At 43.4% G+C, this 24,481-nt stretch overlaps 1 protein-coding gene across 3 annotated transcripts in view; it reads right to left on the reverse strand.

Annotated features, from left to right (window-relative positions):
- ZMAT3 (zinc finger matrin-type 3) overlaps nucleotides 1-23,798 on the reverse strand; it is an 87,099-nt gene extending 63,301 nt beyond the window's left edge. Inside the window, exons 1-3 of one of the 3 annotated variants that reach the window (XM_063441051.1) lie at nucleotides 23,439-23,797; nucleotides 22,790-22,941; nucleotides 7,434-7,814 (exon numbers count right to left, since the gene is read on the reverse strand). In XM_063441051.1, the coding sequence (XP_063297121.1) occupies nucleotides 7,434-7,718 (285 nt within the window). In that variant the 5' untranslated portion in view covers nucleotides 7,719-7,814; nucleotides 22,790-22,941; nucleotides 23,439-23,797. Of the gene's footprint in view, nucleotides 1-7,433; nucleotides 7,815-22,789; nucleotides 22,942-23,438 lie in introns of all 3 variants that reach the window. The other 2 variants (XM_063441050.1, XM_063441052.1) reach the window with 2 other exon arrangements.
- Nucleotides 23,799-24,481: the final 683 nt, after the last annotated feature.

Here is a 24,481-nt window from a genome sequence, read left to right on the forward strand (position 1 = left end):
TTACTATGGAATAAATAAAGAATTTAAAAAAACTAAATCTGTTCAACGCTGATCTGAGCTATCACTGTCCTGTTTAATTCCGATATTATGTCAAGACATGGAGGCTCATATTGCTTAACCCTTTCTTTACTGTCCACCAATAGCAGCAAAGAATACAAACAGTAAGAAAAAATGGTAACCATAGTGATAAGCCACTCCCATACCAAGTCCCAGTATAATAGTCAGCACCTCCCCACATATTTCCTCTTTCTTTGCTGCTCCACACAAAGATAAGTATATTACAAATTTACTCTTACCTATATTTGATTAGCTATTGATTATTATTTATTATTTATTGTTCTTATTTTTGAATACATTATTATTGCTTTATTATTCTTATAGTAAAAACCGATTTTTCTCCTGTTTATTACTTATATTGTTGTCTAATATTATGTCTATGTTTGTTACCTTTGAGCCCAGGGTTCCAGACCTTCCTTGGGGAACTATTCTTTGTACCCATCTCCCTTGAACTTTCCTTTGTTGCTCTTATCTCTTTTCCTTTTATTCTCTCCTTATCTCTGCCTTTTGGCTCTCTCCCCCCTTCTCCCTGTTTGTGTGGCGCCCTTTTGCGCCTGTTTCACCACCTCTGTTTGGCTGATTTTGTGTAAGAATCAAGCCCGTTCGGCTAAATTCATCATGAATCTATGCCGTTCTTTAGTTTGACCGGCATATAGCACCGTTCATCTGTTTGCTACGTTTGACTATTTTGCGGCAAATGGGTTTTTCGTTTGTCTGTTTCCTTTATTCTTACCATTCGTTTGTTTTTTCCCACAAATTCGTCATTTTTTACCGAACGTTCGGTTCGTGAATTGGACACATTCACTTGATTTTTTGCCGCGAAAGACTGGCGGCAGCCATTTTCTGACATCCTGTCCTTCTGGCTCTGTGCTCTACCTAGTGTCTCTTCTTGTCTGCCGGTCTGGGCCCTGGTGAGCTCCCCTATCTCTACCTTCTCTGGTGAATATCTAGTCTGGGGTGATTAACTCCTACTAGCCTGTACTGTTTTATTTTGTTTAGACTATTTATTCAGTAAACCTTATGTTTTGTTGGGGAATCTCACAACATACTATGCCCAAATCTCTGTGCCTGCCCCCTTTCCCCTAGGGAGATGGACATGCCCCAGGGCTTGGTGAACCCCTCTTCCAGTTCTAATTCCCCTTCATCTGCAGTGGACCCTATGTCTCTGCCTGATGAGGCTCAGTCCCAGGCGCTACAGCACTCAGTCACTGACACCATTATGGTAGCTATGGGCTCTATGTCCTCTGCCCTCTCCCAGACCATCTCCCAGGCTTCACTTGCGCGCCCACTGGCTGCAGAAAGTTCAGCCACACCGACGCGGATAATTTGTCCTGTCTCAGACCTTTCAGGTGACGCACCTAAAAAGGCTACCACCAAAGCCAAAGCCAAACCCCTCTGCCTCTAGAACCCATATGACAGGTGTAACCGTGACCACCCATGATATCATGCCCATGTCACGCAAAGGAGCCTTTCCGTGCCAGGCAGAACGGGCGTGGCAGTAGAAATGTGCTAGAGCACAACATGAGAGCGACTCTGACTCAGAAATCGGGTTTAGTGAGGATGCTGGCGCTGAGTCCGTGAGTGACTCTGACAATGAAATGGGCGAGCAGAGCACTGATCCTTTTATTCCTGCTCAGTCGGGGGTGACTGTGAGTGGCTCTTGGAGTGACTCCCCCACTACTGCGGGCTCCACCCTTATGGGTCCATCTGGGGAACCCATGTTTGACCTGTATGCTCTCCATCATCCGAGGTTGACTGAATGGCTGCCGGTGGATCATGTGGCCTGTTACCTCAAAAATTGGGTACGGCGCCCCTCAGTAAGGCGGCAAGGGTGGAATGCCCACGGCTTTTGGTGCCTAACAAAGTATGTGAGACCCCGATAGTCGACCCCAAAATTACCCAATTCCTCTCCAAATTGGGATGGAATCCTTGCAAGGGTCTGGATTCTGCACTTAAATTGTGCCAAGACAAACATCTGGACATATTTGGTCCCTTGGCTAAATTATTTGACCTGGCTGAAGTTGCCAGAGCCGAGAACAAGCAGGTTGACTCGAAGGAACTCCGTGGCTGGGTACAGAGGGCTATCTGAATAGTGGGAAGTGTTAACACCTTCCTGTCCATAGAACGACGTCATGCCATTCTCTTTAAAACAGAGCCGAAGTTGGCCAACCTCACCCTTACCGAGGCGGGCAAGGATGCCCAGGGCCTGTTGTTTAGGGACTCCTTTATAAAGTACCTGGGTCGCTTTGTGGGAGCTTTGACAGCCCTGGACAAAGCCCAATTCTCCATTAAGAGGGTATTTCAAGGGCGGGTCTCTACCAGGGCCAGCAGATTCAGGGGTCGTCTGTCCAGTCGTTCCAACTACCACTCCTGTGAATCGAAAAGAACGCCCAATTATCAATCTCAGTCCCCTCAACGCCTTGGTGCCTACCACCATTTCAAGATGGAGGGCATCCACCTCCTGCGAGACTTACTCCATCGCGACAACTGGATGGTGAAATTAGATCTGAAGGACGCATACTTGACGGTCCCAGTGGCCAAGACGTCCAGGGACTTATTACGCTTCCTCTGGAAAGGCAACCCCTGGTGCTTTACATGCCTTCCCTTTGGACTCTCGTCGGCTCCTTGGTGCTTCACAAAAAAGATGCGCCCAGCCATGGTTTGGCAGTCGAGGAGTTTGGCTGATTGTCTATTTGGACGACATCCTGATCATGGCACAGGCTCGTTCGGTTCTCCTGAGGAAAATGCATTGGACAATGGACCTGCTTTCTCGTCTGGGTTTCCTCCTCAACTGGGAGAAATCCTGCCTGTCTCTTTTGCAACGCATGGAGTTCCTCGGCTTCATCATAGACTCCGAAGTGGAGTTACTCAGCCTTCCTCCGTCCAAGATTCTGACCATCTGCAAGGAATTGCACTGCGCTCTAGCGCGCCACCAGCTACCGCTACACCATCTGCATGGATCATTGGACCACTGGCATCTTCAATCCAGGAGGTGTTTCCAGCCCCTCTCCATTACCGTGCCCTCCAACGCCTGAAGATTGCACACCTCCGCAACGGGGCATCCTATGCTGGACACGGAGACTCGAGACAAGTTGACCTGGTGGATCCACAACCTCTCAGCTTGGAATGGCAAGGCCATCTTCGGTTCCCAACCGGAGTTCACAGTGGATTCAGATGCAAGTCACCACGGTGGGGTGCCCACTGCAACGGTGTGACTACCAGGGGACGTTGGTTGGACGACGAATCCCGACTCCACATCAATGCTCTGGAACTTCTGGTTGGCTCCTTCGCAATCCGGAGCCTTGCGAACGCGCATACATCTGGCTGTGCATGGACAACATCTCAGCGGTCCGTTATGTCAATCACATGGGCGGCACGCAGTCGGCGATTCTGGCACGTCTGGCGAAGGACTTTTGGGCTTATTGCTTGGCCAGGGATCTGGTTGTCCAGGCGGAATACCTCGCGGGACTCCACAACATTCATGCGGACTGGAGTTCACGATATCTGTCGGACAGCAGCGATTGGAGATTGGACGAAGGGGCGTTCTCCGCTATCTCGTCTCTCTGAGGTCCTTTTGTCATCGACCTCTTCGCTTCCCGGCTTAATAACCAATTACCATGGTTCTACTGGCTCGCTCCCTTATGCCTTCCCTCCATTTGCCATGATCCCCCGGATCTTGCTCCAAGTTCGCTGCCAAATGTCCGACCTGATTCTGCTGACCCCGTTCTGGGGGACTCAATCATGGTTCCCACAGCTCATGGAACTAGCAGTGGATGTGCCCAGACTGCTGCCATTCTATCCGGACCTCCTTCTGGACCCATCGGTCCGACGACACCCTCTCCTGCTCAACGGGTCGTTGCGGGTGCCTGGGACGTCCAAGGAGTTTCGGACGCAACTCAACGCCTCCTGATGGACGCATGGGCTCCCAGGACTAGATGATCATATGGGACCACTTGGAGAGCTTGGGCTAGCTGGTGTCTGGCTTGGAACATGGATCCTGTTTCGGCACCTGTAACTGCGATCCTCCAAGTCCTCACTTCGTTATTCGAGGCTGGTCGGGCATATAGCACGATTAACTTGTACAGCTCAGCCATTTCCTTGGCTCATCATGGCTTTGACGGCTGTCCCGCAGGCCAACACCCTTTAGTGTGCCGCTTGCTTCGGGGGTCGCGACTGTTGCGCTCTCCTAGGCCTCGATACTCCTGAGTTTTGTCGCTCTTTCCTTCCCGGCCTCCTAACTCAGACCTCTCCTTATGACAGTTGCCTCCCTTTTTTGCCTAATTTCCTGCAAATGGGTTTCGGATGTTCGTGCCCTGGACTACGACGCTAGGTCTTTCACTCCGGACAGGGTGACATTTAACTTCTCCAGACGCACTAAGACAGCTATTTGGTCAGTTTCGTATCAAAGTTATCCCAGCGTTGTGTCCAATGACCTTTTTGCAGGAATATGAACTTCGGACGAGTGCACATCGTTTGGTTTCGTCCCCTCAGCTTTTTCTCTCGGTTCGTCAACCTTTTTCCCCTGTTTCCAGTACTACCTTGGCTCGCTGGGTGAAATGGGTGATGTCGCTGGCTGCTGTGGATACGTCCATCTTTCGCGCCCATTCCTCCCGGGGGGCATCCATGTCTATGGTGGTTTCAGGGGCGCATCTTGAAGACCTGATGAGGATGGCGGACTGGTCCCGCGAATCCACTTTTCGCGAATATTACTTTAGACCAACCCCTCGCGCTTTTTCTTCTGTTATTGATCAGCTTTAAACTTGTAATATGAGCCTCCATGTCTTGACATAAAATTACATGATTTTGCTATTTCATGACGATAAGTCATGAATTTATGAAAAACACGGAGGTGAGTACTGTCCCACCCTTCTACGTTTATTTCACTTGATTATCCCTCCCTCTTGATTTTCTCTCTCATGTAGGTTTCCAGGGGGTGGTAGGTATTTGTGATGCGCTCTGTGTTTATTTTACCATTTATGCTCATGTGCCCTGACTATGTCATATGTTTTTGAATATAGAAAATAATCCAGGCACTCCAGTGAATTCCAAAATATAGGCAATCTTTATTGGAACAAGGAATCAAACAGCAACGTTTCGACACCTTAGGGCCTTTGTCAAGCTTGACTTGACTTTTCGTCATGAAATAGCAAAATCATGTACTTCTCACTGAAGTTGTACATACTGTATGTGAAAATAAAAATATTTTTACATTCTGGTGGAATATTTAGGAATCTGCATAAGATTCCTTACAAACATCCACAAACAGATTAAGTGACCATTTTTATTTATCTATATGCTTGCATGCCTCTATGCAAACATTTCACTCTGTATGACAACATATTTTTTCATACCATATTATCTAATTTTATTGTGCTTTCTTTATGTATCTTCAAACCGAAAATTATCTTTGAATTTGCTGTTTTATCCAATATTTCTGTGTCAGCTATGCATCCCATATTTTAAATAAATAATTGGTCTAAATCTTTCAAAACAGATAATGTTCTGTATTGTGATTTTACTGTATTTCCCTAACTCTTTATGAAGGAAGTAAACAAACAAAAATGTAATGAAGGGGTTAAAGAGCACGTTTGAAACAGAAACCTCTTACATTTTTTAAAGGTTTTATCTTAGTTGATCTTTTAAATTACTTTGCATTAGCTTCAGGCAATCCAGATTTTCAATAAGGTAAAAGTGAACCACATACCAATATTTTAACATAACTATTTTATTTTTTTAAATCAAACATTAAAAACAATAACATCTGCTGAGTAAGTAAAATAAGCATGTATCATTCATATCTATCTAAATTTCCATCTAAATATATATTCTTCTTTGTCTAAATATATATACTGTATATAAAGTACATACCAAAAGAGCATACGCCTGCTCAGTATCCCTTGCAGTAGTGAGAGCACTGTTAAAGTGAGATTTCTATGGGAAATGCAAGTCTTATGAGTTGACTGGTGTGTGTATTTGTGTGTCTAGCAATGTATTAAGTGTGTTAAGGGTGCTGCTGGGGCCAATTATATATTAAGGGTGCTGCTGGGGCCAATTAAAGGACCACTCTAGGCACCCAGACCACTTCAGCTTAATGAAGTGGTCTGGGTGCCAGGTCCAGCTAGGGTTAACCCATTTTTTTTATAAACATAGCAGTTTCAGAGAAACTTTATAAATGGGTTAAGCCTTCCCCCAAAGCCTCTAGCGGCTGTCTCATTGACAGCCGCTAGAGGCGCTTGCGTGATTCTCACTGTGAATTCAGCCGACGGGGCGGAACGGAGGCAGAGAGCTCCCCGCCCACTGCCCAGAGTTTTACCCCTTTTCCCCTTTCCAGAGCCGGGCGGGAGGGGGACCATGAGGGTGGGGGCACCCTCAGGGCACTATAGTGCCAGGAAAACAAGTATGTTTTCCTGGCACTATAGTGGTCCTTTAATACAACATATCCAGTGCCCTAACTTATTCACTAAACAGCAATTTCAAGTCTCACAGAATGTCATAGTTTAATATAAAAACACCTCACATAGGTGTTTATTTTGGGGGGGTTTAGTTGACGTTGTGGCTTGTGCAATGTGTTGTCATATACTGTAACTAAACCCCCATTACTTTTTGCCTATGTGAGGTGTTTTTAAATAAAATTATTACATTCTGTGAAATTGAAATTGCTGTTTAGTGAAAAAGCGAGTGCACTGGATATTGTATGTCATCTATCTATCTATCTATTTATCTATCTCTGTTTATCTCTGTCTATCTATAGATCTATCTATTTAAAGTAATCAGCAGTGCTCCGGAATACTGATAGGTATGCAGATAACAGTGGATTAATTTTATAAAAAATCCAGTATACTAAATACTCACAGGATTTCAGTAGTAGCCTTAGCTTTCCATCTCATATTCCAATAATGCACTTAGGTCATACATTAAAGGCTCCTGTCACTTAGAAATGACTAACAACATGTTCATGGATAGCACATAGGTACTGAAGTAACTCTTAATTCTGGGTTCAGTCTCAACTCCTTAAAAATATCTGATGCCACACTATTCTGTCTTAATAGGTTTTTATTTTTACTAGAGTATTTGACTTGCACATCCAAAACAATGTAGTCACAGTAAAAATAAAATGTATTCTTTTGTAAACCTTGCAGAAGGCCTAAACACCAATTTGTTACATCTAAGTCTGGTTTTAGTTTGTGACCATTAGATCATCCGCTGTAAGCTACCAGTCAGAGGATACACTCCCAAAGTTAGTCTAGAGCCCACAGACAGTGACTTTCCTAAAATATTTATTCTATGCTAAAAACATTTGCGTGTCTGCTCAGTATCATTTTAGCAATGGTGTACAGCTCTAAAAAGCTAATTAAAACACTCATACTTTCTTTTACCTGATAATGAGCTTGTGCTTGCTGTGCGGAATTCAGAGTGACGTTACAAAGCTTACAGGACAAAGGCTTACAAAGATCTTCCAGAGATGGTTCTTGGTCAAGAACTTTAACAAGGTCTTCTTCTTGCACAACCTCCAATGGTGGCAGTTGAAATACATGATTTGGCCTCCGTTGTGGCTGAGCTGGCACAGGGAAAATGATTTGTGTTTTGCCCAATCCAATGGATGTAGCAAAAGGAGGCTGTTCTGGATGAGGCGAAGGGCTACCATGTTGCAACACTATCATTTGTCCAGGTTTCTGGAAAGTTGCAACTGAGAGAAAAATATGTCTAAAGTTCCAAATGGTTATGAAGTTCTTCTAAGATCCAACACTGAAGATTGTCTGAAAAAGTAAACACAATCATACAAAGGTAAGTCAGTTCTGATTTAAGAGTATGGTAAAACCTAACAATGCCATGTTAGTGTAAACCACACTAAATTGACTGGGGATACAGTGAATGGCCATTGCCTTTCAGATTAATTAATAAATATATTTCAGAGTTAAACAAAATTAATGAAATTGAAAAACCTACTTCTGATATCAATACACAACAATGTATATTGACTTGTTTTTTTTTACCCTGGATAGAATATTTCACAAGATTTACTATTCTTCAGAAAAAAAATGTCAATCTCATCTATAAACCAGAATTATTTTTAATCTCATTATATTACCTATTACAAATGTTCAATGATATAATCATATAAGTGACAGATTGCTAAAAGATACGGATGTGTACAAACATAATATCGTTCTTAATATGTCATTTAAAGTACCATTGGTGAAAAATTCTGCTTTTGAGAGAAGCAGTGGTTTAAATTCACCTCTGTACGTCTTAGAACCTCTGAGTTCGTTCTAAATCTTCACAACCACCAAACAAACTTTAATCCCTATCTGTTACAAATAGAAGCTACCTCTTCAATAGACCAAGCTATCCTCGAAAATTTACTTTCCGAAGAGAAAACTGTAGTGTAGGGAGGGCCTATTAAAATGTAGACACTTTCTGCAAAGATATTCCATGCTACTATCTCTCTGTGCTAGAGGTGCCAGCAGTGTAGGTGGACATTTTCTCACATATAAAATGTAGAGACTCCCTAAGAATAGAATGTCATTAGGTGAAAGAGGGTGGTCAGGGAACAAGTGGTAGGAAATCAACGGTTTGAGAAGGGTCCAAGTAAAAAGAGATAAAACCATATAGACACTGTCCACTACTCAGAGTATATCTACAGGCAGGCAATCAGCTGTCAATCTATGACAATCTATGAAAGGAATACATAGATTTTTCAATTATGAAAACAATGAAGAAGACAAAGGTCTCCTAGAACAGTCGGACTACACCACCAAGAGCTGTGGGCATTAGACACCCTTATTGCATAGTTAAACATGCAAAGGGCCTTCTGGCTATGTGCATTGGCAGAAGCCACTGAAAACATCTCTTCATGGGGCCATGTGCTACACATTTAAAGTTACACTATAGTCACCAAAACAACTTTAGCTTAATTAAGCAGTTTTGGTGTACAGATCATATCCCTGTAGTCTCAATGCTCAGTTCTCTCCCATTTAGGAGTTAAATCACTTTGTTTATTCAGTCCTAGTCACACCTCCCTGCATGTGACTTGCACAACCTTCCTAAACACTTCCTGTAAAGTGAGATCTAATGTTTACACTTTCTTCAGTGCAAATTCTGTTTAATTTAGAATTTCTTATCTCCTGCTCTGTTGATAGCTTGCTAGACCTGTATGTGATTACAATTCAATTTATAGAGCAGGAGATTAAAACTTCTAAAGTTAACATCTGATTAAAATTAAACCACTTTTTTCATGCAGGCAGTGTGAATTACAGCCAAGGAAGGTGTGGCTAGAGCTGCAAGGACAGAAACAATAGTGATTTAACTTTTAAAGCTTCGTAGAAAGCACTTGGGTTTACATCACACTAATGAAAAATGTGTCACTTTATGATAAATTGTAAGTAAAATCTTCACACACAGGTTTACGTAAAAATAAGAATTACATAAAGAAAAGAGACAATTAGCTACATTTGTTATGCTTGGTTGCACTACCACTACTGAGAGTATTTCAAAATTAATATGTGGTCTATATATTACAACAGTTTGTGACAGGACACTTCTTTAAAGGACCACTCTAGGCACCCAGACCACTTCAGCTTAATGAAGTGGTCTGGGTGCCAGGTCCAGCTAGAGTTAACCCATTTTTTTTTTTATAAACATAGCAGTTTCAGAGAAACTGCTATATTAGTAAATGGGTTAATCCAGCCCTCAAAGCTCTAGTCGCTGTCTCATTGACAGCCGCTAGAGGCGCTTGCGTGATTCTCACTGTGAAAATACCAGTGAGAGCACGCAAGCGTCCATAGGAAAGCATTGATAATGCTTTCCTATGAGACCGGCTGAATGCGCGCGCAGCTCTTGCCGCGCGTGCGCATTCAGCTGAATGGGAGGAGAGGAGGAGGATCGGAGGAGAAGAGCTCCCCGCACGGCGCTGGAGAAAGGTAAGTTTTAACCCCTTTCCTCTCCCCAGAGCCCGGCCGGAGGGGGTCCCTGAGGGTGGGGGCACCCTCAGGGCACTATAGTGCCAGGAAAACGAGTATGTTTTCCTGGCACTATAGTGGTCCTTTAAGACCTGCAGCAAAATCCATGAATGCAAGGATCAAAAGATTCTAAAAGAGAGCAGGACTTTAAATGAGAAACATCACAGGCACAAACACACTTCTTAACATAACCACTCAAAAGTGGATTTTAAAGTATTTGTCCAGTAATATACAGTAATAAACTGTACCAGGATATATTTTATCATTTAACCTATATAGAAAATGTTAAATTAAAATAATGACCTTTCTGATAATGATCCTTGACAAACTAATTAGATAACTATGTTATTTTATTCCTTTTTGCTCATATTATAACATGCCTCCCAACAATAACTTATTTACTTATTTATTTGGGTCCACCATAGGGACTGCCTCTCCTAAATAGGTACGCTTGAAAGGTTTTATAAGCTAGGTGCTCAGTCTTGAAGCAAAATTAACAGATGTATTCACTGAACAATAAACTGTAGTGAATTGAAAACCAAATGCAAAATGTAAGCAAAAAAGAGATGATTTAGAAAAATCTCCATCTCATTTACAGTCATAGCTTGGATATTTCTTCATTCAATAAACTGCAAATGAAAAAACTCCAAAGTGAGAAAGTTTGGGATTTCGAAGTGGATTTTAAATCTGGGACCAAAAAAGATGACTTGAAAAAAAATATTCAAGCAATGCCTTCTGCCATGGGATTCTGTTATAAAATATATACGCTAATACATCTTTTTAGTGCATCTCCTAATCCTTGCTCTGTGGTCCTTGTTCTATGGAGGGAGTTATTTTTGGTCAGAAACACAGCTTATATTGACAATAAACAATAAAAAAAATAATAGAAATGTGTTGATGACACATGGAACTTGCACAGCAATTGCTGTGCTATGTCATTCATCGAATTCATTAAATTCATTCATTGGATGCATTGAATCCAGTGCTTCTCTATGACACGCAGTAGCTGTGCATGATATAAACTATGCAGAACTTCAAATGTGAAGTGTAAGAGAAAGTAAGCCACACTAGTGGCCGTCTGCTTGATAACAGCAGAGGCATAATTTTGGCAAAATGTAGCCCTTACATTTTTTCAGAAAAATGCAACCTTTCACACTATCAAACAAAGGGGGGGGGGGGGGACATCTACTGTATGCCACTACATAAATATATAGTGTTTATTGTGCTTAGAGTGCTTAGAATGGCCCTTTAATTTTATCTCTAGTAATAGAATCTATCCCTGTGTTTTCAGTTTAACTATACATGTACTGTCAATGTACTCACAATAGGGGTCTGTAATAAACAGAGAGCATCAACTTGTGTTATAGGTATTTTACAATGTTCTCCTTTAAGGTGTCTAGTGAAGAATGATGGACCAGTCATGTTGACTAAGCTACTTGTATATAAGGTTTATATATATACATATATATATATACATATATATATATATACATATATATATATATATATATATATATATATATATATTATAGTGGAATGTCTACTTGATGTGTGGAGGCCAGGAGGAGAAGTTGAAGGGAGATATATTCAGGGGTCAAGTCCTGGGGAAAAAAGTGTGGGAACTCCCCCCCACCAAAAAAAAACCCACTCGTATGCATATATAAACGCGTGCACACACATACACTCACAGACACACACAGGCACTCAGACACTCACAGACGCACACACATACTCAGACACTCACACAGTGGTGTATTTTAATTTTGTGCTGCCCTAGGCATGACTATACCTGAGAACCCCCTAATCTAAATTTACCACCCCTTCCTGTCAAGGGCGCACCGCTTCCTGATTAAGAACCCACCCCTTCCTCTTTAGACTCCAACTTTTCCTGCTCCTTTTAAAGAAATACTATAGAGCCAGGAAAACAAAGCTGTTTTCCTGGCACTATAATTCCCTGTAGTGCCCCCCCTCCCTCATGTCCTCCCCTCCCCCACTCGACACTGATGGGGTTAAAATCCTATGGGTATTTAGCAGATGCTGGATGTCCTCATGCACAGGGTGAGGACGTCCAGCATCAGTTAGGCGACTTTTGGTCACCTAACCACCCGAAAGTCCCTCTAGTGGCTGTCTGATAGACAGCCACTAGAGGTGGAGTTACCCCTCAAGGTAATTATTGCAGTTTCTGAGAAACCGCAATAATTACACTTGCAGATTTAAGGGGACTGGGACACTGCACCCAGACCACTTCAATGAGCTGAAGTTGTCTGGGTGCCTATAGTGTCCCTCTAAGCACACTCTCTGACAGACACCCACACTGGCAGATACACACTGACAGTAACACACACACTCAGTGACAAACACACAGACGTCACTGATTTGACACACACACACATTCACTGACACACACTCATTCATTGACAGAGAGACCCACACAAACACACTGACAGACACACACTAATAGTCACACACACACACACTAAATGACAAACAGACTCTCACTGATTTGACAGACACAAACATACACTAACAGAAGCACATACACGCAAACATGTGCATACACTAACAGAAGCACATACACTTATACGCACACACACGTGCATCACTAACAGAAGCACATACACGCAAACATGCATACACTAACAGAAGCACATACACTCATACACACACACGTACATACGCTAACAGACGTAAATACACTCATACACACACTGACACAAACACACACATACACCAACAGACATGAACTAACATACACACACATACATAGACTAACAGACATACACACACACACTAACAGACATACACACGCACATACATACACAAACAGACACACATACATACACAAACATACATACATACATACACATACACTAACAGACATACATACACATACACTAACAGACATACACACACATACACTAACAGACATACATACATATACACTAACAGACATACACACACATACACTAACAGACATACATACACATACACTAACAGACATACATACACATACACTAACAGACATACACATATACAAATTATTCAAATTAACATTGCCCACCCATCCAGCCTCCCTACCTTTTAGGAAAGCTGGCATGGATGGGTCCCTGGGGTCCAGTGGGGCTGCAGTGAGGGGGGCTGCTCTCTCCCTGTCATGGGGGGCCACCTGATTGCCTGCCTGCCCCCCCCCCCCCTCACCCCACGGCGGGCTGCTCTCTCCCTGTCACACGCGGCGAGGGAGCTGTGTCCTCTCTGCTTCCTCTCGCCGCGTGGGTTGTCTGCTGATACAGGGAGCCGGAATATGACGTCATATTCCGGCTTCCTGCATCAGAAAACGGCGCGCGGCGAGAGGGAGCAGAGAGGACACAGCTCCCTCGCCGCGTGTGACAGGGAGAGAGCAGCCCGCTGGGGGGGGCTCCATTGTCAGTACCTGGAGCTCCTGCTGCCAAGAGCCATGCCAGTGAAGCAGCAAAAGCTGTGAGAATTGACAAAACGTGATCATGGAAGTTCTGCTTTTTGACAATTTATTAACTTTGGGCTTGGCTTGTGTTATAATATGCTTTGAATGCACAAGATTTTCAATCAAATTCCACCGCAGTCTATATATATATATATATATATATATATATATATATATATACACCCAAAAGTACAAGATAGCACTCCAGGGACTTCCAAGTCGAATGAATAAAACTTAGCTTTTATTAGCTCAAAATAAAAATCAACGTTTCAGTCTGTATCACAGACTTTCATCAGGATCCTGATGAAAGTCTGTGATACAGACTGAAATGTTGATTTTTATTTTGAGCTAATAAAAGCTAAGTTTTATTCATTCGACTTGGAAGTCCCTGGAGTGCTATCTTGTACTTTTGGCTGTATCTGCTTGCTGATGAGCCCCGGGCAAGTACATCAGGGAAGGTGGAGTGCATTACTATTTTTGTTATATACAGGGAGTGCAGAATTATTAGGCAAATGAGTATTTTGACCACATCATCCTCTTTATGCATGTTGTCTTACTCCAAGCTGTATAGGCTCGAAAGCCTACTACCAATTAAGCATATTAGGTGATGTGCATCTCTGTAATGAGAAGGGGTGTGGTCTAATGACATCAATACCCTATATCAGGTGTGCATAATTATTAGGCAACTTCCTTTCCTTTGGCAAAATGGGTCAAAAGAAGGACTTGACAGGCTCAGAAAAGTAAAAAATAGTGAGATATCTTGCAGAGGGATGCAGCACTCTTAAAATTGCAAAGCTTCTGAAGCGTGATCATCGAACAATCAAGCGTTTCATTCAAAATAGTCAACAGGGTCGCAAGAAGCGTGTGGAGAAACCAAGGCGCAAAATAACTGCCCATGAACTGAGAAAAGTCAAGCGTGCAGCTGCCAAGATGCCACTTGCCACCAGTTTGGCCATATTTCAGAACTGCAACATCACTGGAGTGCCCAAAAGCACAAGGTGTGCAATACTCAGAGACATGGCCAAGGTAAGAAAGGCTGAAAGACGACCACCACTGAACAAGACACACAAGCTGAAACGTCAAGACTGGGCCAAGAAATATCTCAAGACTGATTTTTCTATGGTTTTATGGACTGATGAAATGAGAGTGAGTCTTGATAGGCCAGATGGATGGATTGGTAAAGGGCAGAGAGCTCCAGTCCGACTCAAACGCCAGCAAGGTGGAGGTGGAGTACTGGTTTGGGCTGGTATCATCAAAGATGAGCTTGTGGGGCCTTTTCGGGTTGAGGATGGAGTCAAGCTCAACTCCCAGTCCTACTGCCAGTTTCTGGAAGACACCTTCTTCAAGCAGTGGTACAGGAAGAAGTCTGCATCCTTCAAGAAAAACATGATTTCCATGCAGGACAATGCTCCATCACACGCGTCCAAGTACTCCACAGCGTGGCTGGCAAGAAAGGGTATAAAAGAAGAAAATCTAATGACATGGCCTCCTTGTTCACCTGATCTGAACCCCATTGAGAACCTGTGGTCCATCATCAAATGTGGGATTTACAAGGAGGGAAAACAGTACACCTCTCTGAACAGTGTCTGGGAGGCTGTGGTTGCTGCTGCACGCAATGTTGATGGTGAACAGATCAAAACACTGACAGAATCCATGGATGGCAGGCTTTTGAGTGTCCTTGCAAAGAAAGGTGGCTATATTGGTCACTGATTTGTTTTTGTTATGTTTTTGAATGTCAGAAATGTATATTTGTGAATGTTGAGATGTTATATTGGTTTCACTGGTAAAAATAAATAATTGAAATGGGTATATATTTGTTTTTTGTTAAGTTGCCTAATAATTATGCACAGTAATAGTCACCTGCACACACAGATATCCCCCTAAAATAGCTATAACTAAAAACAAACTAAAAACTACTTCCAAAAATATTCAGCTTAGATATTAATGAGTTTTTTGGGTTCATTGAGAACATGGTTGTTGTTCAATAATAAAATTAATCCTTAAAAATACAACTTGCCTAATAATTCTGCACTCCCTGTATATATATATATTAAACAAAAATAGTGGGATCTCGGTTTACGAATTTAATGCGTTCTCCGGGACATTTCTTATTGCAAACCTTTGTAAACCGAAATGTGGTTTCCCATAGGAATACATTGAAAACCAAGTAATCTGTTCTGGAGGTCAGAAAAAAAGTCAAAATGAGCTGGCATGGAAACCAACCTACAATGCAGAACACATAATAAAAGGCATGCAAACGACGAAGCTCAGCTCCCTACCTTTCCACAGCTTGAGAAATAGAGCAAAAAGTCCCAAAACAACTGAAAACTATTTCCAGAATGGCTCCAAAACTCGATGCAAAAGCCGCTCCAACACCTCCACACTCGATGCCACGTGCTACCCACAGGCACCAGCATGTAGGGGGCGGTGCTATAAACCTCCCAGGTGCAATGCATCCTGGGGAAACTTGCTTTGTATTGCGGAAAAAAATTGTAAACAGAGGCATTATTTTCAATGGATTTTCATTTGTTAACCGAAAATTATGTTAACCGAGGCGTTTGTAAACTGAGGTCCCACTGTATATACAGAAATACATAAGGACCACAAGGACTGCTAACTGTGTTATGACTTTATAATCTCACAGGAAACAGGGTGATAGGGACAGAACAACAGAGTAATGCACAAAAGAAAGAAAGATTTATGTATACCTCACAACTGTCTTGGATTTGACAGGACTACCCCACAGTTCCTGTTTTGTCACACCGGGTATGTTACCTGGTGTCACGCATGAAGTGACCTGGGGTTATGTCTCCAGTGAGCATAGCAAGAGCACACTAATTGACTACACAGAAGCTGGACCTTAGAGTGTTTCAGGAGCACTGTGCACATGGGCAGCCCTGAAGAGGGCCAGTCAGAGCAGTTATCAGTTAGTCTGGCATGCGCACATGCCATCCACACACATTTTAGGAAGACCTGTCTCTTCACTAGACAACCCCACCACTTGTCATCACCATATAGTTGGTCTGTGTCCACTAGAAAAACAGAGAAGCTCAGGTGGAAGCCAGGGCCGGCGCCACCTGTAAGGCGACCTAGGCAGCCGCCTAGGGCGCAACTTACAAGGGGGCGCCGGATCCCTGTCCCCGGTGCGCCTCCTCATGCTGCGCCGCCTGAGCGCTTTAGCAAGCCCCAGGCGGCGCAGCACTGCTGTGTGAGGGCGGCCGGGTTTGAGTGACCGGCAGGAGGGAAGCGCAGAGCGCTCCCTCCTGCCCGTCTCCATGTAGCGTGGCCGGGCAGCGCGGAACGGGGACAGGAACCTTTGTTTCCTGTACCCGGCCGCCGGCGGAATGACAGGAAGTGCTCACTCAGTGAGCATTTCCTGTCATTCCGCCGGCGGCCGGGTACAGGAAACAATGGTTCCTGTCCCGCGTTCCGCGCCGCCCGGCCACGCTACATGGGCAGGAGGGGAGGGTAAGGACCACTAAGTCCTTAAGTTAAGGACTACTAAGGGGGGGGTGTTAAGGACCACTAAGGGAGGGAGGGAGGGTTTAAGGACCACTAAGGGTGGGGGGGAGGGTATAAGGACCACTAAGGGAGGGGGGGTGTATAAGGACCACTAAGGGAGGGGGGGGGTATAAGGACCACTAAGGGAGGGGGGGGTATAAGGACCACTAAGGGAGGGGGGAGGGTATAAGGACCACTAAGGGGGGGGGGGTATAAGGACCACTAAGGGGGGGGGGGTATAAGGACCACTAAGGGAGGGGGGGAGGGTATAAGGACCACTAAGGGAGGGGGGGAGGGTATAAGGACCACTAAGGGAGGGGGGTATAAGGACCACTAAGGGAGGGGGGGTATAAGGACCACTAAGGGAGGGGGGGGTATAAGGACCACTAAGGGAGGGGGGGTATAAGGACCACTAGGGGAGGGAGTATAAGGACCACTGGGGGAGGGTATAAGGACCACTAAGGGAGGGAGGGGGTATAAGGACCACTAAGGGAGGGGGGAGGGTATAAGGACCACTAAGGGAGGGGGGGAGGGTATAAGGACCACTAAGGGAGGGGGGGAGGGTATAAGGACCACTAAGGGAGGGGGGGTATAAGGACCACTAAGGGGGGGGGTATAAGGACCACTAAGGGAGGGGGGGGTATAAGGACCACTAAGGGAGGGGGGTATAAGGACCACTAAGGGAGGGGGGGGTATAAGGACCACTAGGGGAGGGGGGTATAAGGACCACTAGGGGAGGGGGGGTATAAGGACCACTAGGGGGGTATAAGGACCACTAGGGGAGGGGGGTATAAGGACCACTAGGGGAGGGATGGGGGGGGTATAAGGACCACTAGGGGAGGGATGGTTGGGATAAGGACCACTATGGGAGGGGGGGGGGATAAGGAGCACTATGTGAGGAGGGGGATAAGGAGCACTATGGGAGGGGGGGGATAAGGAGCACTATGGGAGGGGGGGATAAGGAGCACTATAGGAGGGAGGGGGGATAAGGACCCTATCCTACCCCACAAACCCTCTCTTTTACACTACACACATACACAATGCATCCCCCCCACACACACAGAAACAAACAATGCATTCCTACTCACACACAGACACACCCGAAACACACAATTCATCCCTTACGTTCTCTTACATAATTAATGCACCCCTTACAGACACACACTGCATTCAATTACATACACAGAAACAAACCTTGCACCCCTTACACACACACACACACACACACACACCCAGAAACATACAATGCATTCCTTACAAGCAAAAACACACTACATCCCCTATAAACACACTACATCCCTTACACAAATTGCACACATAAAACATCCCCAACTCACGGATGGGCCATGTAGGTGGATTTATGGGTGGACATTGTAGGCGTATGCCCCCTGGGGGCCCAGACCTTGAGCTGTGTAAGGGGCCCTAAAAAATGGAGCTGCTTCCTGTTCGTTAATTGTTGTGAGCACTGTTAAAAACAGTCTCTAGAGAGCCTCTTCTACACCAGACCTGTGGAGCCAGACTGAGCCCATCATCAGCCTCTTGTCCTCATCTGGTGGTAAGTAGGCAATCCAATATATTATTAGTGGCACTAATCTCTAATTTACCTCACATTAAATGGATACTATAGTCACCAGAAGCACTACAGCATAATGTAGTGGTTCTGGTGTCTATAGCCTGTGCCTGTAGGCTTTCTAATGTAAACACACTGTCTTTTCAGATAAGACACTTTGTGAAGACTGGCGTTGGCCCATATGGCAGAGCATATGGGCGGGGCATTGTGATGTCACATGGTGGGCTGGACATATGGGGGGGCGGCAAAATTTTTTTGCCTAGGGCGGCAAAAATCCTTGCACCGGCCCTGGTGGAAGCCTAATGATGGAGTTGTTAGTTTTCATAATTATCAGATTATTAGAAAGGTAAGTGGTAAGGTTCTTTAAATGTGTAAGTATATGTTTAAAGTGAGGTATTAATTAAATAGATGTAGTACCTAAGAAGGGAACCACTCAATAGCCCATCCTATTCTCACACACCATAAGCGGAGTCTTCCCTCCCATTGATAATAAAAATGAAGATAACCCCCCACAACCACCACCACCCTCCTCCCTTTGTTCAACCAAGTTCTAACCCCATGCCTTACAGGTGTATGCATGTTATGTTAGTCATACTACAACTGTGTACCTATTGTAAACTATACAATGCTTTTTGTTTACTGTAATGTATCCACTAAGTAATTATACATGCCACCCCACTTCCCCTTTTCTTTTCTGTACCCCCTAATCGTTATGAAAAACAAAAATTGCCAAATTGAAAAAAATGGAGATAAAGATCCATCCTGGTTGGTAAGTGGTCCTGTTTAACCATGCATGCATTACCTTCTGAATCCTCACCACCACAAATGGTTGAGGAACAGGCAGGCAACTATATAGCTGACTCCCTGTAGAGAACAGATGATAAGGTGTTTTTTTTTTTTGTATTCTTTTTACGTTTTTCTTTTAAAGGTACATTGCAAGCACCATAACCATTATATTGAGTGCTCTGGCACCCCTCATTGTAAGTAGTCAAACTGGAACTGGAGTCCAACAGGCAGGGCCGGTGCAAGTATTTTTGGGTACATAGGCGAAGATTAATTTTTCCGCCCCCCCCCTCTAAAATTAACATCTTCACCTATGTGCCTCCTAACCAGCCCCTCCCTCTTCCCCATCCCTTAGTGTTCCTCTCCCCTCCCCCCTCTTTTCCCTGTCCCTTGGTTTTTCTCTCCCCTCCCCTCTCTGTCTCTTGGTGCACCCCCCACCCTCTTAGCGGTCACACTCCCCTTCCTGGTGTGCCTCCTACCTGTCTGCGTTGCAGAGCAGACCCTCTACAGGAGCTTCAGTTTTCTGTGCCTGGCTGGACTGACAGGAAGTGCTCTCTCAGTGAGCACCTCCTCTCAGTCTGGCCGGGTACAGGAAACAGAAGCTCCTGTACTGCGCTCCGCTCCGCCACGCTACACTCAGTGGTGTATACACACTAACAGCCACACACACTCAATGACAAACACACAGACATCACTGACAGACACAGACTCACTGATCTGACACACACTCATTCATTGACAGACACACACTCAATCACAAACATACTCTCACTGATTTGACAGACACTCACAAACACACACTCATACACTGACAGACACACACATTCATACAATCATTCACAGACACACACAGACACATACACACACTCACACATACACAGACACACACACTCACAGACAAGCATACACAGACACACACACACAGAAACACTCACAGACAAACACATACACAGACACACACTCACAGACACACACATACACACACAGACACATACACACACTCACACAGACACACACACACTCACAGACAAACACATACAGACACACACTCACAGACAAACACATACACACACAAATACAAACACATACACACACACTGACAAACAAATACACACACACACTGACAGACACATACACACACACTCACAGACACACACTCACAGACACACACTCACAGACAAACACATACACAGACACACACACTCACAGACAAACACACACTCACACATACACTTTCAGACACACACTCACAGACAAACACATACACAGACACACACTCAGACAAACAAACACTCACACATACACTTTCAGACACACACACTTTCAGACACACACACTCACAGACACACACACTCACAGACACACTCACACATACACTTTCAGACACACACTTTCAGACACACACACTCACAGACACACACACTCACACATACACTTTCAGACACACACACTTTCAGACACACACACTCACAGACACACACACACTCACACATACACTTTCAAACACACAAATTAATAATAATATCCACCCAGCCACCCTACCTGGAGAGCTGGTGTGGATGTGTCCCTGGGGTCCAGTGGGGCTTCAGTGCGGCGGGCGGCAGTGTTCTAATGAGAGGCGGCGAGAGAGCTCTAACCTGTCTGCTCTGCTCCCTCGCGGGCTGTCTACTGATGCCGGGAGCCGGATTATGACGTCATATTCCGGCTCCCGCAGCATCAGCACACGGCGCGCGAGGGAGCAGAGCAGACAGGTTAGAGCTCCCTCGCCGCCTCTCATTAGAACACTGCCGCCCGCCGGGGGTCCAGAAGGTGACTTGGCAAGAGGGAGCGCTTCCCTCCTGCCGGTCACCGAAATCTTGCGCCCCCAGAGCCAATGCGCCCTAAGGCGGCTGCCTGTGCCGCCTTATGGACGCGCCGGCCCTGCCAACAGGTGCCACTCTCTGCCTCTGCTACATGCTACTGAGAATCTCTGTCTGAGTTAAGCCTAGCTGTAGTGGAAGCAAGAAGAGGCCCTGGCAGACCCAAGATTAGAAGTCAAACCATCTATACACCAAAACCACTTCATTAAACTAAAGATGTTTTGGCGTTAACAGTGTCTATAAATTATGTAGTTAAGGAATTATACACAAAAGAGGGATCTCCCACCTGCCTCCATCGTCACCATGTATGCAGTTTGGAATGTTTAAGTTTTCTTTGTATTCTTTTCAAACCCATTGAAATATGCAATCTCTCCGAATTTAGACATTTTTCAGCACAAACATCATCCAGTAATGTAATTATTGCTGAAAGAGTTAATCCCCCTTTCACTATATATTGTAATCTTATAGCACCTGTTTATAATGCTGGACTTCAGTTATTTTCTTTACTGCACAGTCTCTTTGTACATTGGTATAGAATAGCATAAGCCTTACTTATGTTTGTGCAATAATAATTATATCTTTGTCTTTAATCTATACGATTACATCACTGGGTATTGTATTACTTTGATTTTTTTTTTTTATTCACAATTTATGTTCCACATATAGTTTATGAAGAAATACATTAAGCCTGGATGTGTTATGTTTGTCTGCCTTAACCGGCAAATTGGCCACTTGACGTATTTTCCCAATAATTTGATTATCAGCAGTTTTTTTTTTCTCTACACACAACAGTAGGTTTTAAGGTTAATAGCACACTGATCAGAGGTACACAAGTTACGGGGTTTATTACCTGTTTATTAAACAAATCATGTGATCGTGGATGAATAGTGGTATTCAAGGACTACAACAACCTCTATTTTGGATACAACAATTGAAAATATAACTGGTATTTGACAAATTAATTAATATTTAAATGATAATTCCAAAAAATAAATTCAACACTAGTGATATATATCTACAAGCAAGATAATATTGATAGAAAGGCTGATTGTGCCATAAAGTAATTTTTCATTTAAACACAATTTATTTTGCCTTATGGCTAGTGGAATTACGTAATTAAACAGCAAATAATACAGTTTGCAACATCCCCATTCCATATCTATATACATATATACAATCTGATATTGCAGAAAACTGATATCCACTACATGTGAGTAAAGGAACACTGACTTCAAGCAGAGGTTCTCCTCCTTAATATCATTACTGGCATTCAGCTTGCATTCAATATTATCCGTGGCGTAATATCATGAATAATTATTCTTCCATAGAAGACTATGCTAAAACTTGAATCTTCAGATGGCATAATATGTTTCGCAGAACAAAGTCCTCAGATTATTTTAACACTTCAGATCTTTTTTTTTCACATAGATTTCTAATATCATACAAAAACAGTTTCAGCATCTCATACCCATCCTCTACAGTATATTACTCCACTCTATGTCTTATGTCAGTTAGTTCAGGTAAAGAACAAATCAATTGCACATTATGTGCCAACAAAAATGAATTTGGATGCATTCTCCAACTCAGCACTTTGGCCTACCATTTGTTATTCCCTAGTGAATTCTCCCAAATTTCCAGTTTAGTGAATAAACTCCAAATGTGTATAAGGAGAGCCAACATGAACATGTACTTCTGATTGTAGCTTTGAGATCATATTCACCAAGGCTTTGCAATACAGTAACAAATGCATACCTGCAAATAATACACACATAGAGAATGTTTAAAAACGGCATCCTTTCTTACAAATGCCACTATGCATATGTAGTCATGCTGCATGCAAGGCAATGTAAAAAAAAAAGAAAAGAATATATATATATATATATATATATATATATATATATATATATATGTGTAAAAAAAAACCAGATAAAACTCAGTTTTTTACATCTACATAACTGGACTAATACGGCTACAATTTCTACTTATATATATATATATATATATATATATATATATGAAAATAATAACATTATTTTCATATGTTTATGTCATGAAGGTAGATAGATAGATAGATAGATAGATAGATAGATAGATAGATAGATAGATAGATAGATAGATAGATATCTGCCTGTATAGTAATGCTGAGTATGACCCATTGTGGCTGGATGTGACAGATGTGCCGGGTGAGTATGACTAATGATGGCTGGGGCAGCCTGCTGATGGCTATGGGAAGGATGCAGGTTACTCACACAGTGCTCCAGGGCTGCACTGAACACCAGCCTGTATACACTATGATGTCTCACAGAGCTCTCCTCTCTGATGAAGGGCACCAGGCCGGATCTGATGACATCCTTCAAGGCAGACACAATAAGGCCCAGGGAGAGCCGGCTACTTTCCTATCTCCCCGCAGCTGTAATGATGAGAACAGCAGCCGCAGAGTCCCCTTCCTCCTCCCTGGCTGGAGCAGGAGCTTCCGGCGCCTCCCGCCCTCCCATTGGCTGGTTGCCACATTCGGCCCTTGCCAAGCCAGCCAGGCTGAGCTGAGGTGCGGGTTACAGGGGCAGACACACGGTGACAGACAGGGACTGACTGCCACTGTCTGACAGCTGGAGAGAGTGCTGAGACTGATTGCTGGGAGGTAGCTGGCATTCCTGTATAAACCCACATTAACATCAACCGTGCAACTAAACACAAAAAGAGATTCACGGGGGCTGAAGAAGAAGGGGGAATCGTATAGAACGTAGAACACAAAGTATCACATTTATCTTAGTTCAGAATCTCTGAAATAATACTACTATATCTTCTCTACAGGCTAACCGTGCTGCTCAAAATACATTGTTTGAAATTAGACATATTTATTTATAGTGAGGGAATTAATTACTGTAATAAGAGGCGCATCCGCAAAATAAAATAATTACTTATTTGCAATATATACTATTATTATGATAATGTGTACATGGTTTACCTAACTAAACAACTAAGATCATGTGAAATTATTGTTGGTTTTTAAATGTAAATACTATAAAATTATTTATATACTGTTGGATGTTCATTGTATTTAATAGTTGTATTTTAATGCAAAATGTGCAGTGTGTTAATGCTTATTATCTTTGGGGGTTTTTTTTATATTTTTTTTTTTTAGTGATTTGTGTAGTTGTATACATGTCAAAAATAATAAAAAATAATAATTTTGTATATTTATCCAAAAGTACACGTGTTGTTTTATAGAGTTCTGTACATGTATGCATGTGTTTGTTAATATGGGAAGAGCCAATGTGTACTTCTGATTGTA

The sequence above is a fragment of the Pelobates fuscus genome, chromosome 2 (assembly GCF_036172605.1).
Source record: "Pelobates fuscus isolate aPelFus1 chromosome 2, aPelFus1.pri, whole genome shotgun sequence".
NCBI classification, from domain to species: Eukaryota; Metazoa; Chordata; class Amphibia; order Anura; family Pelobatidae; genus Pelobates; species Pelobates fuscus.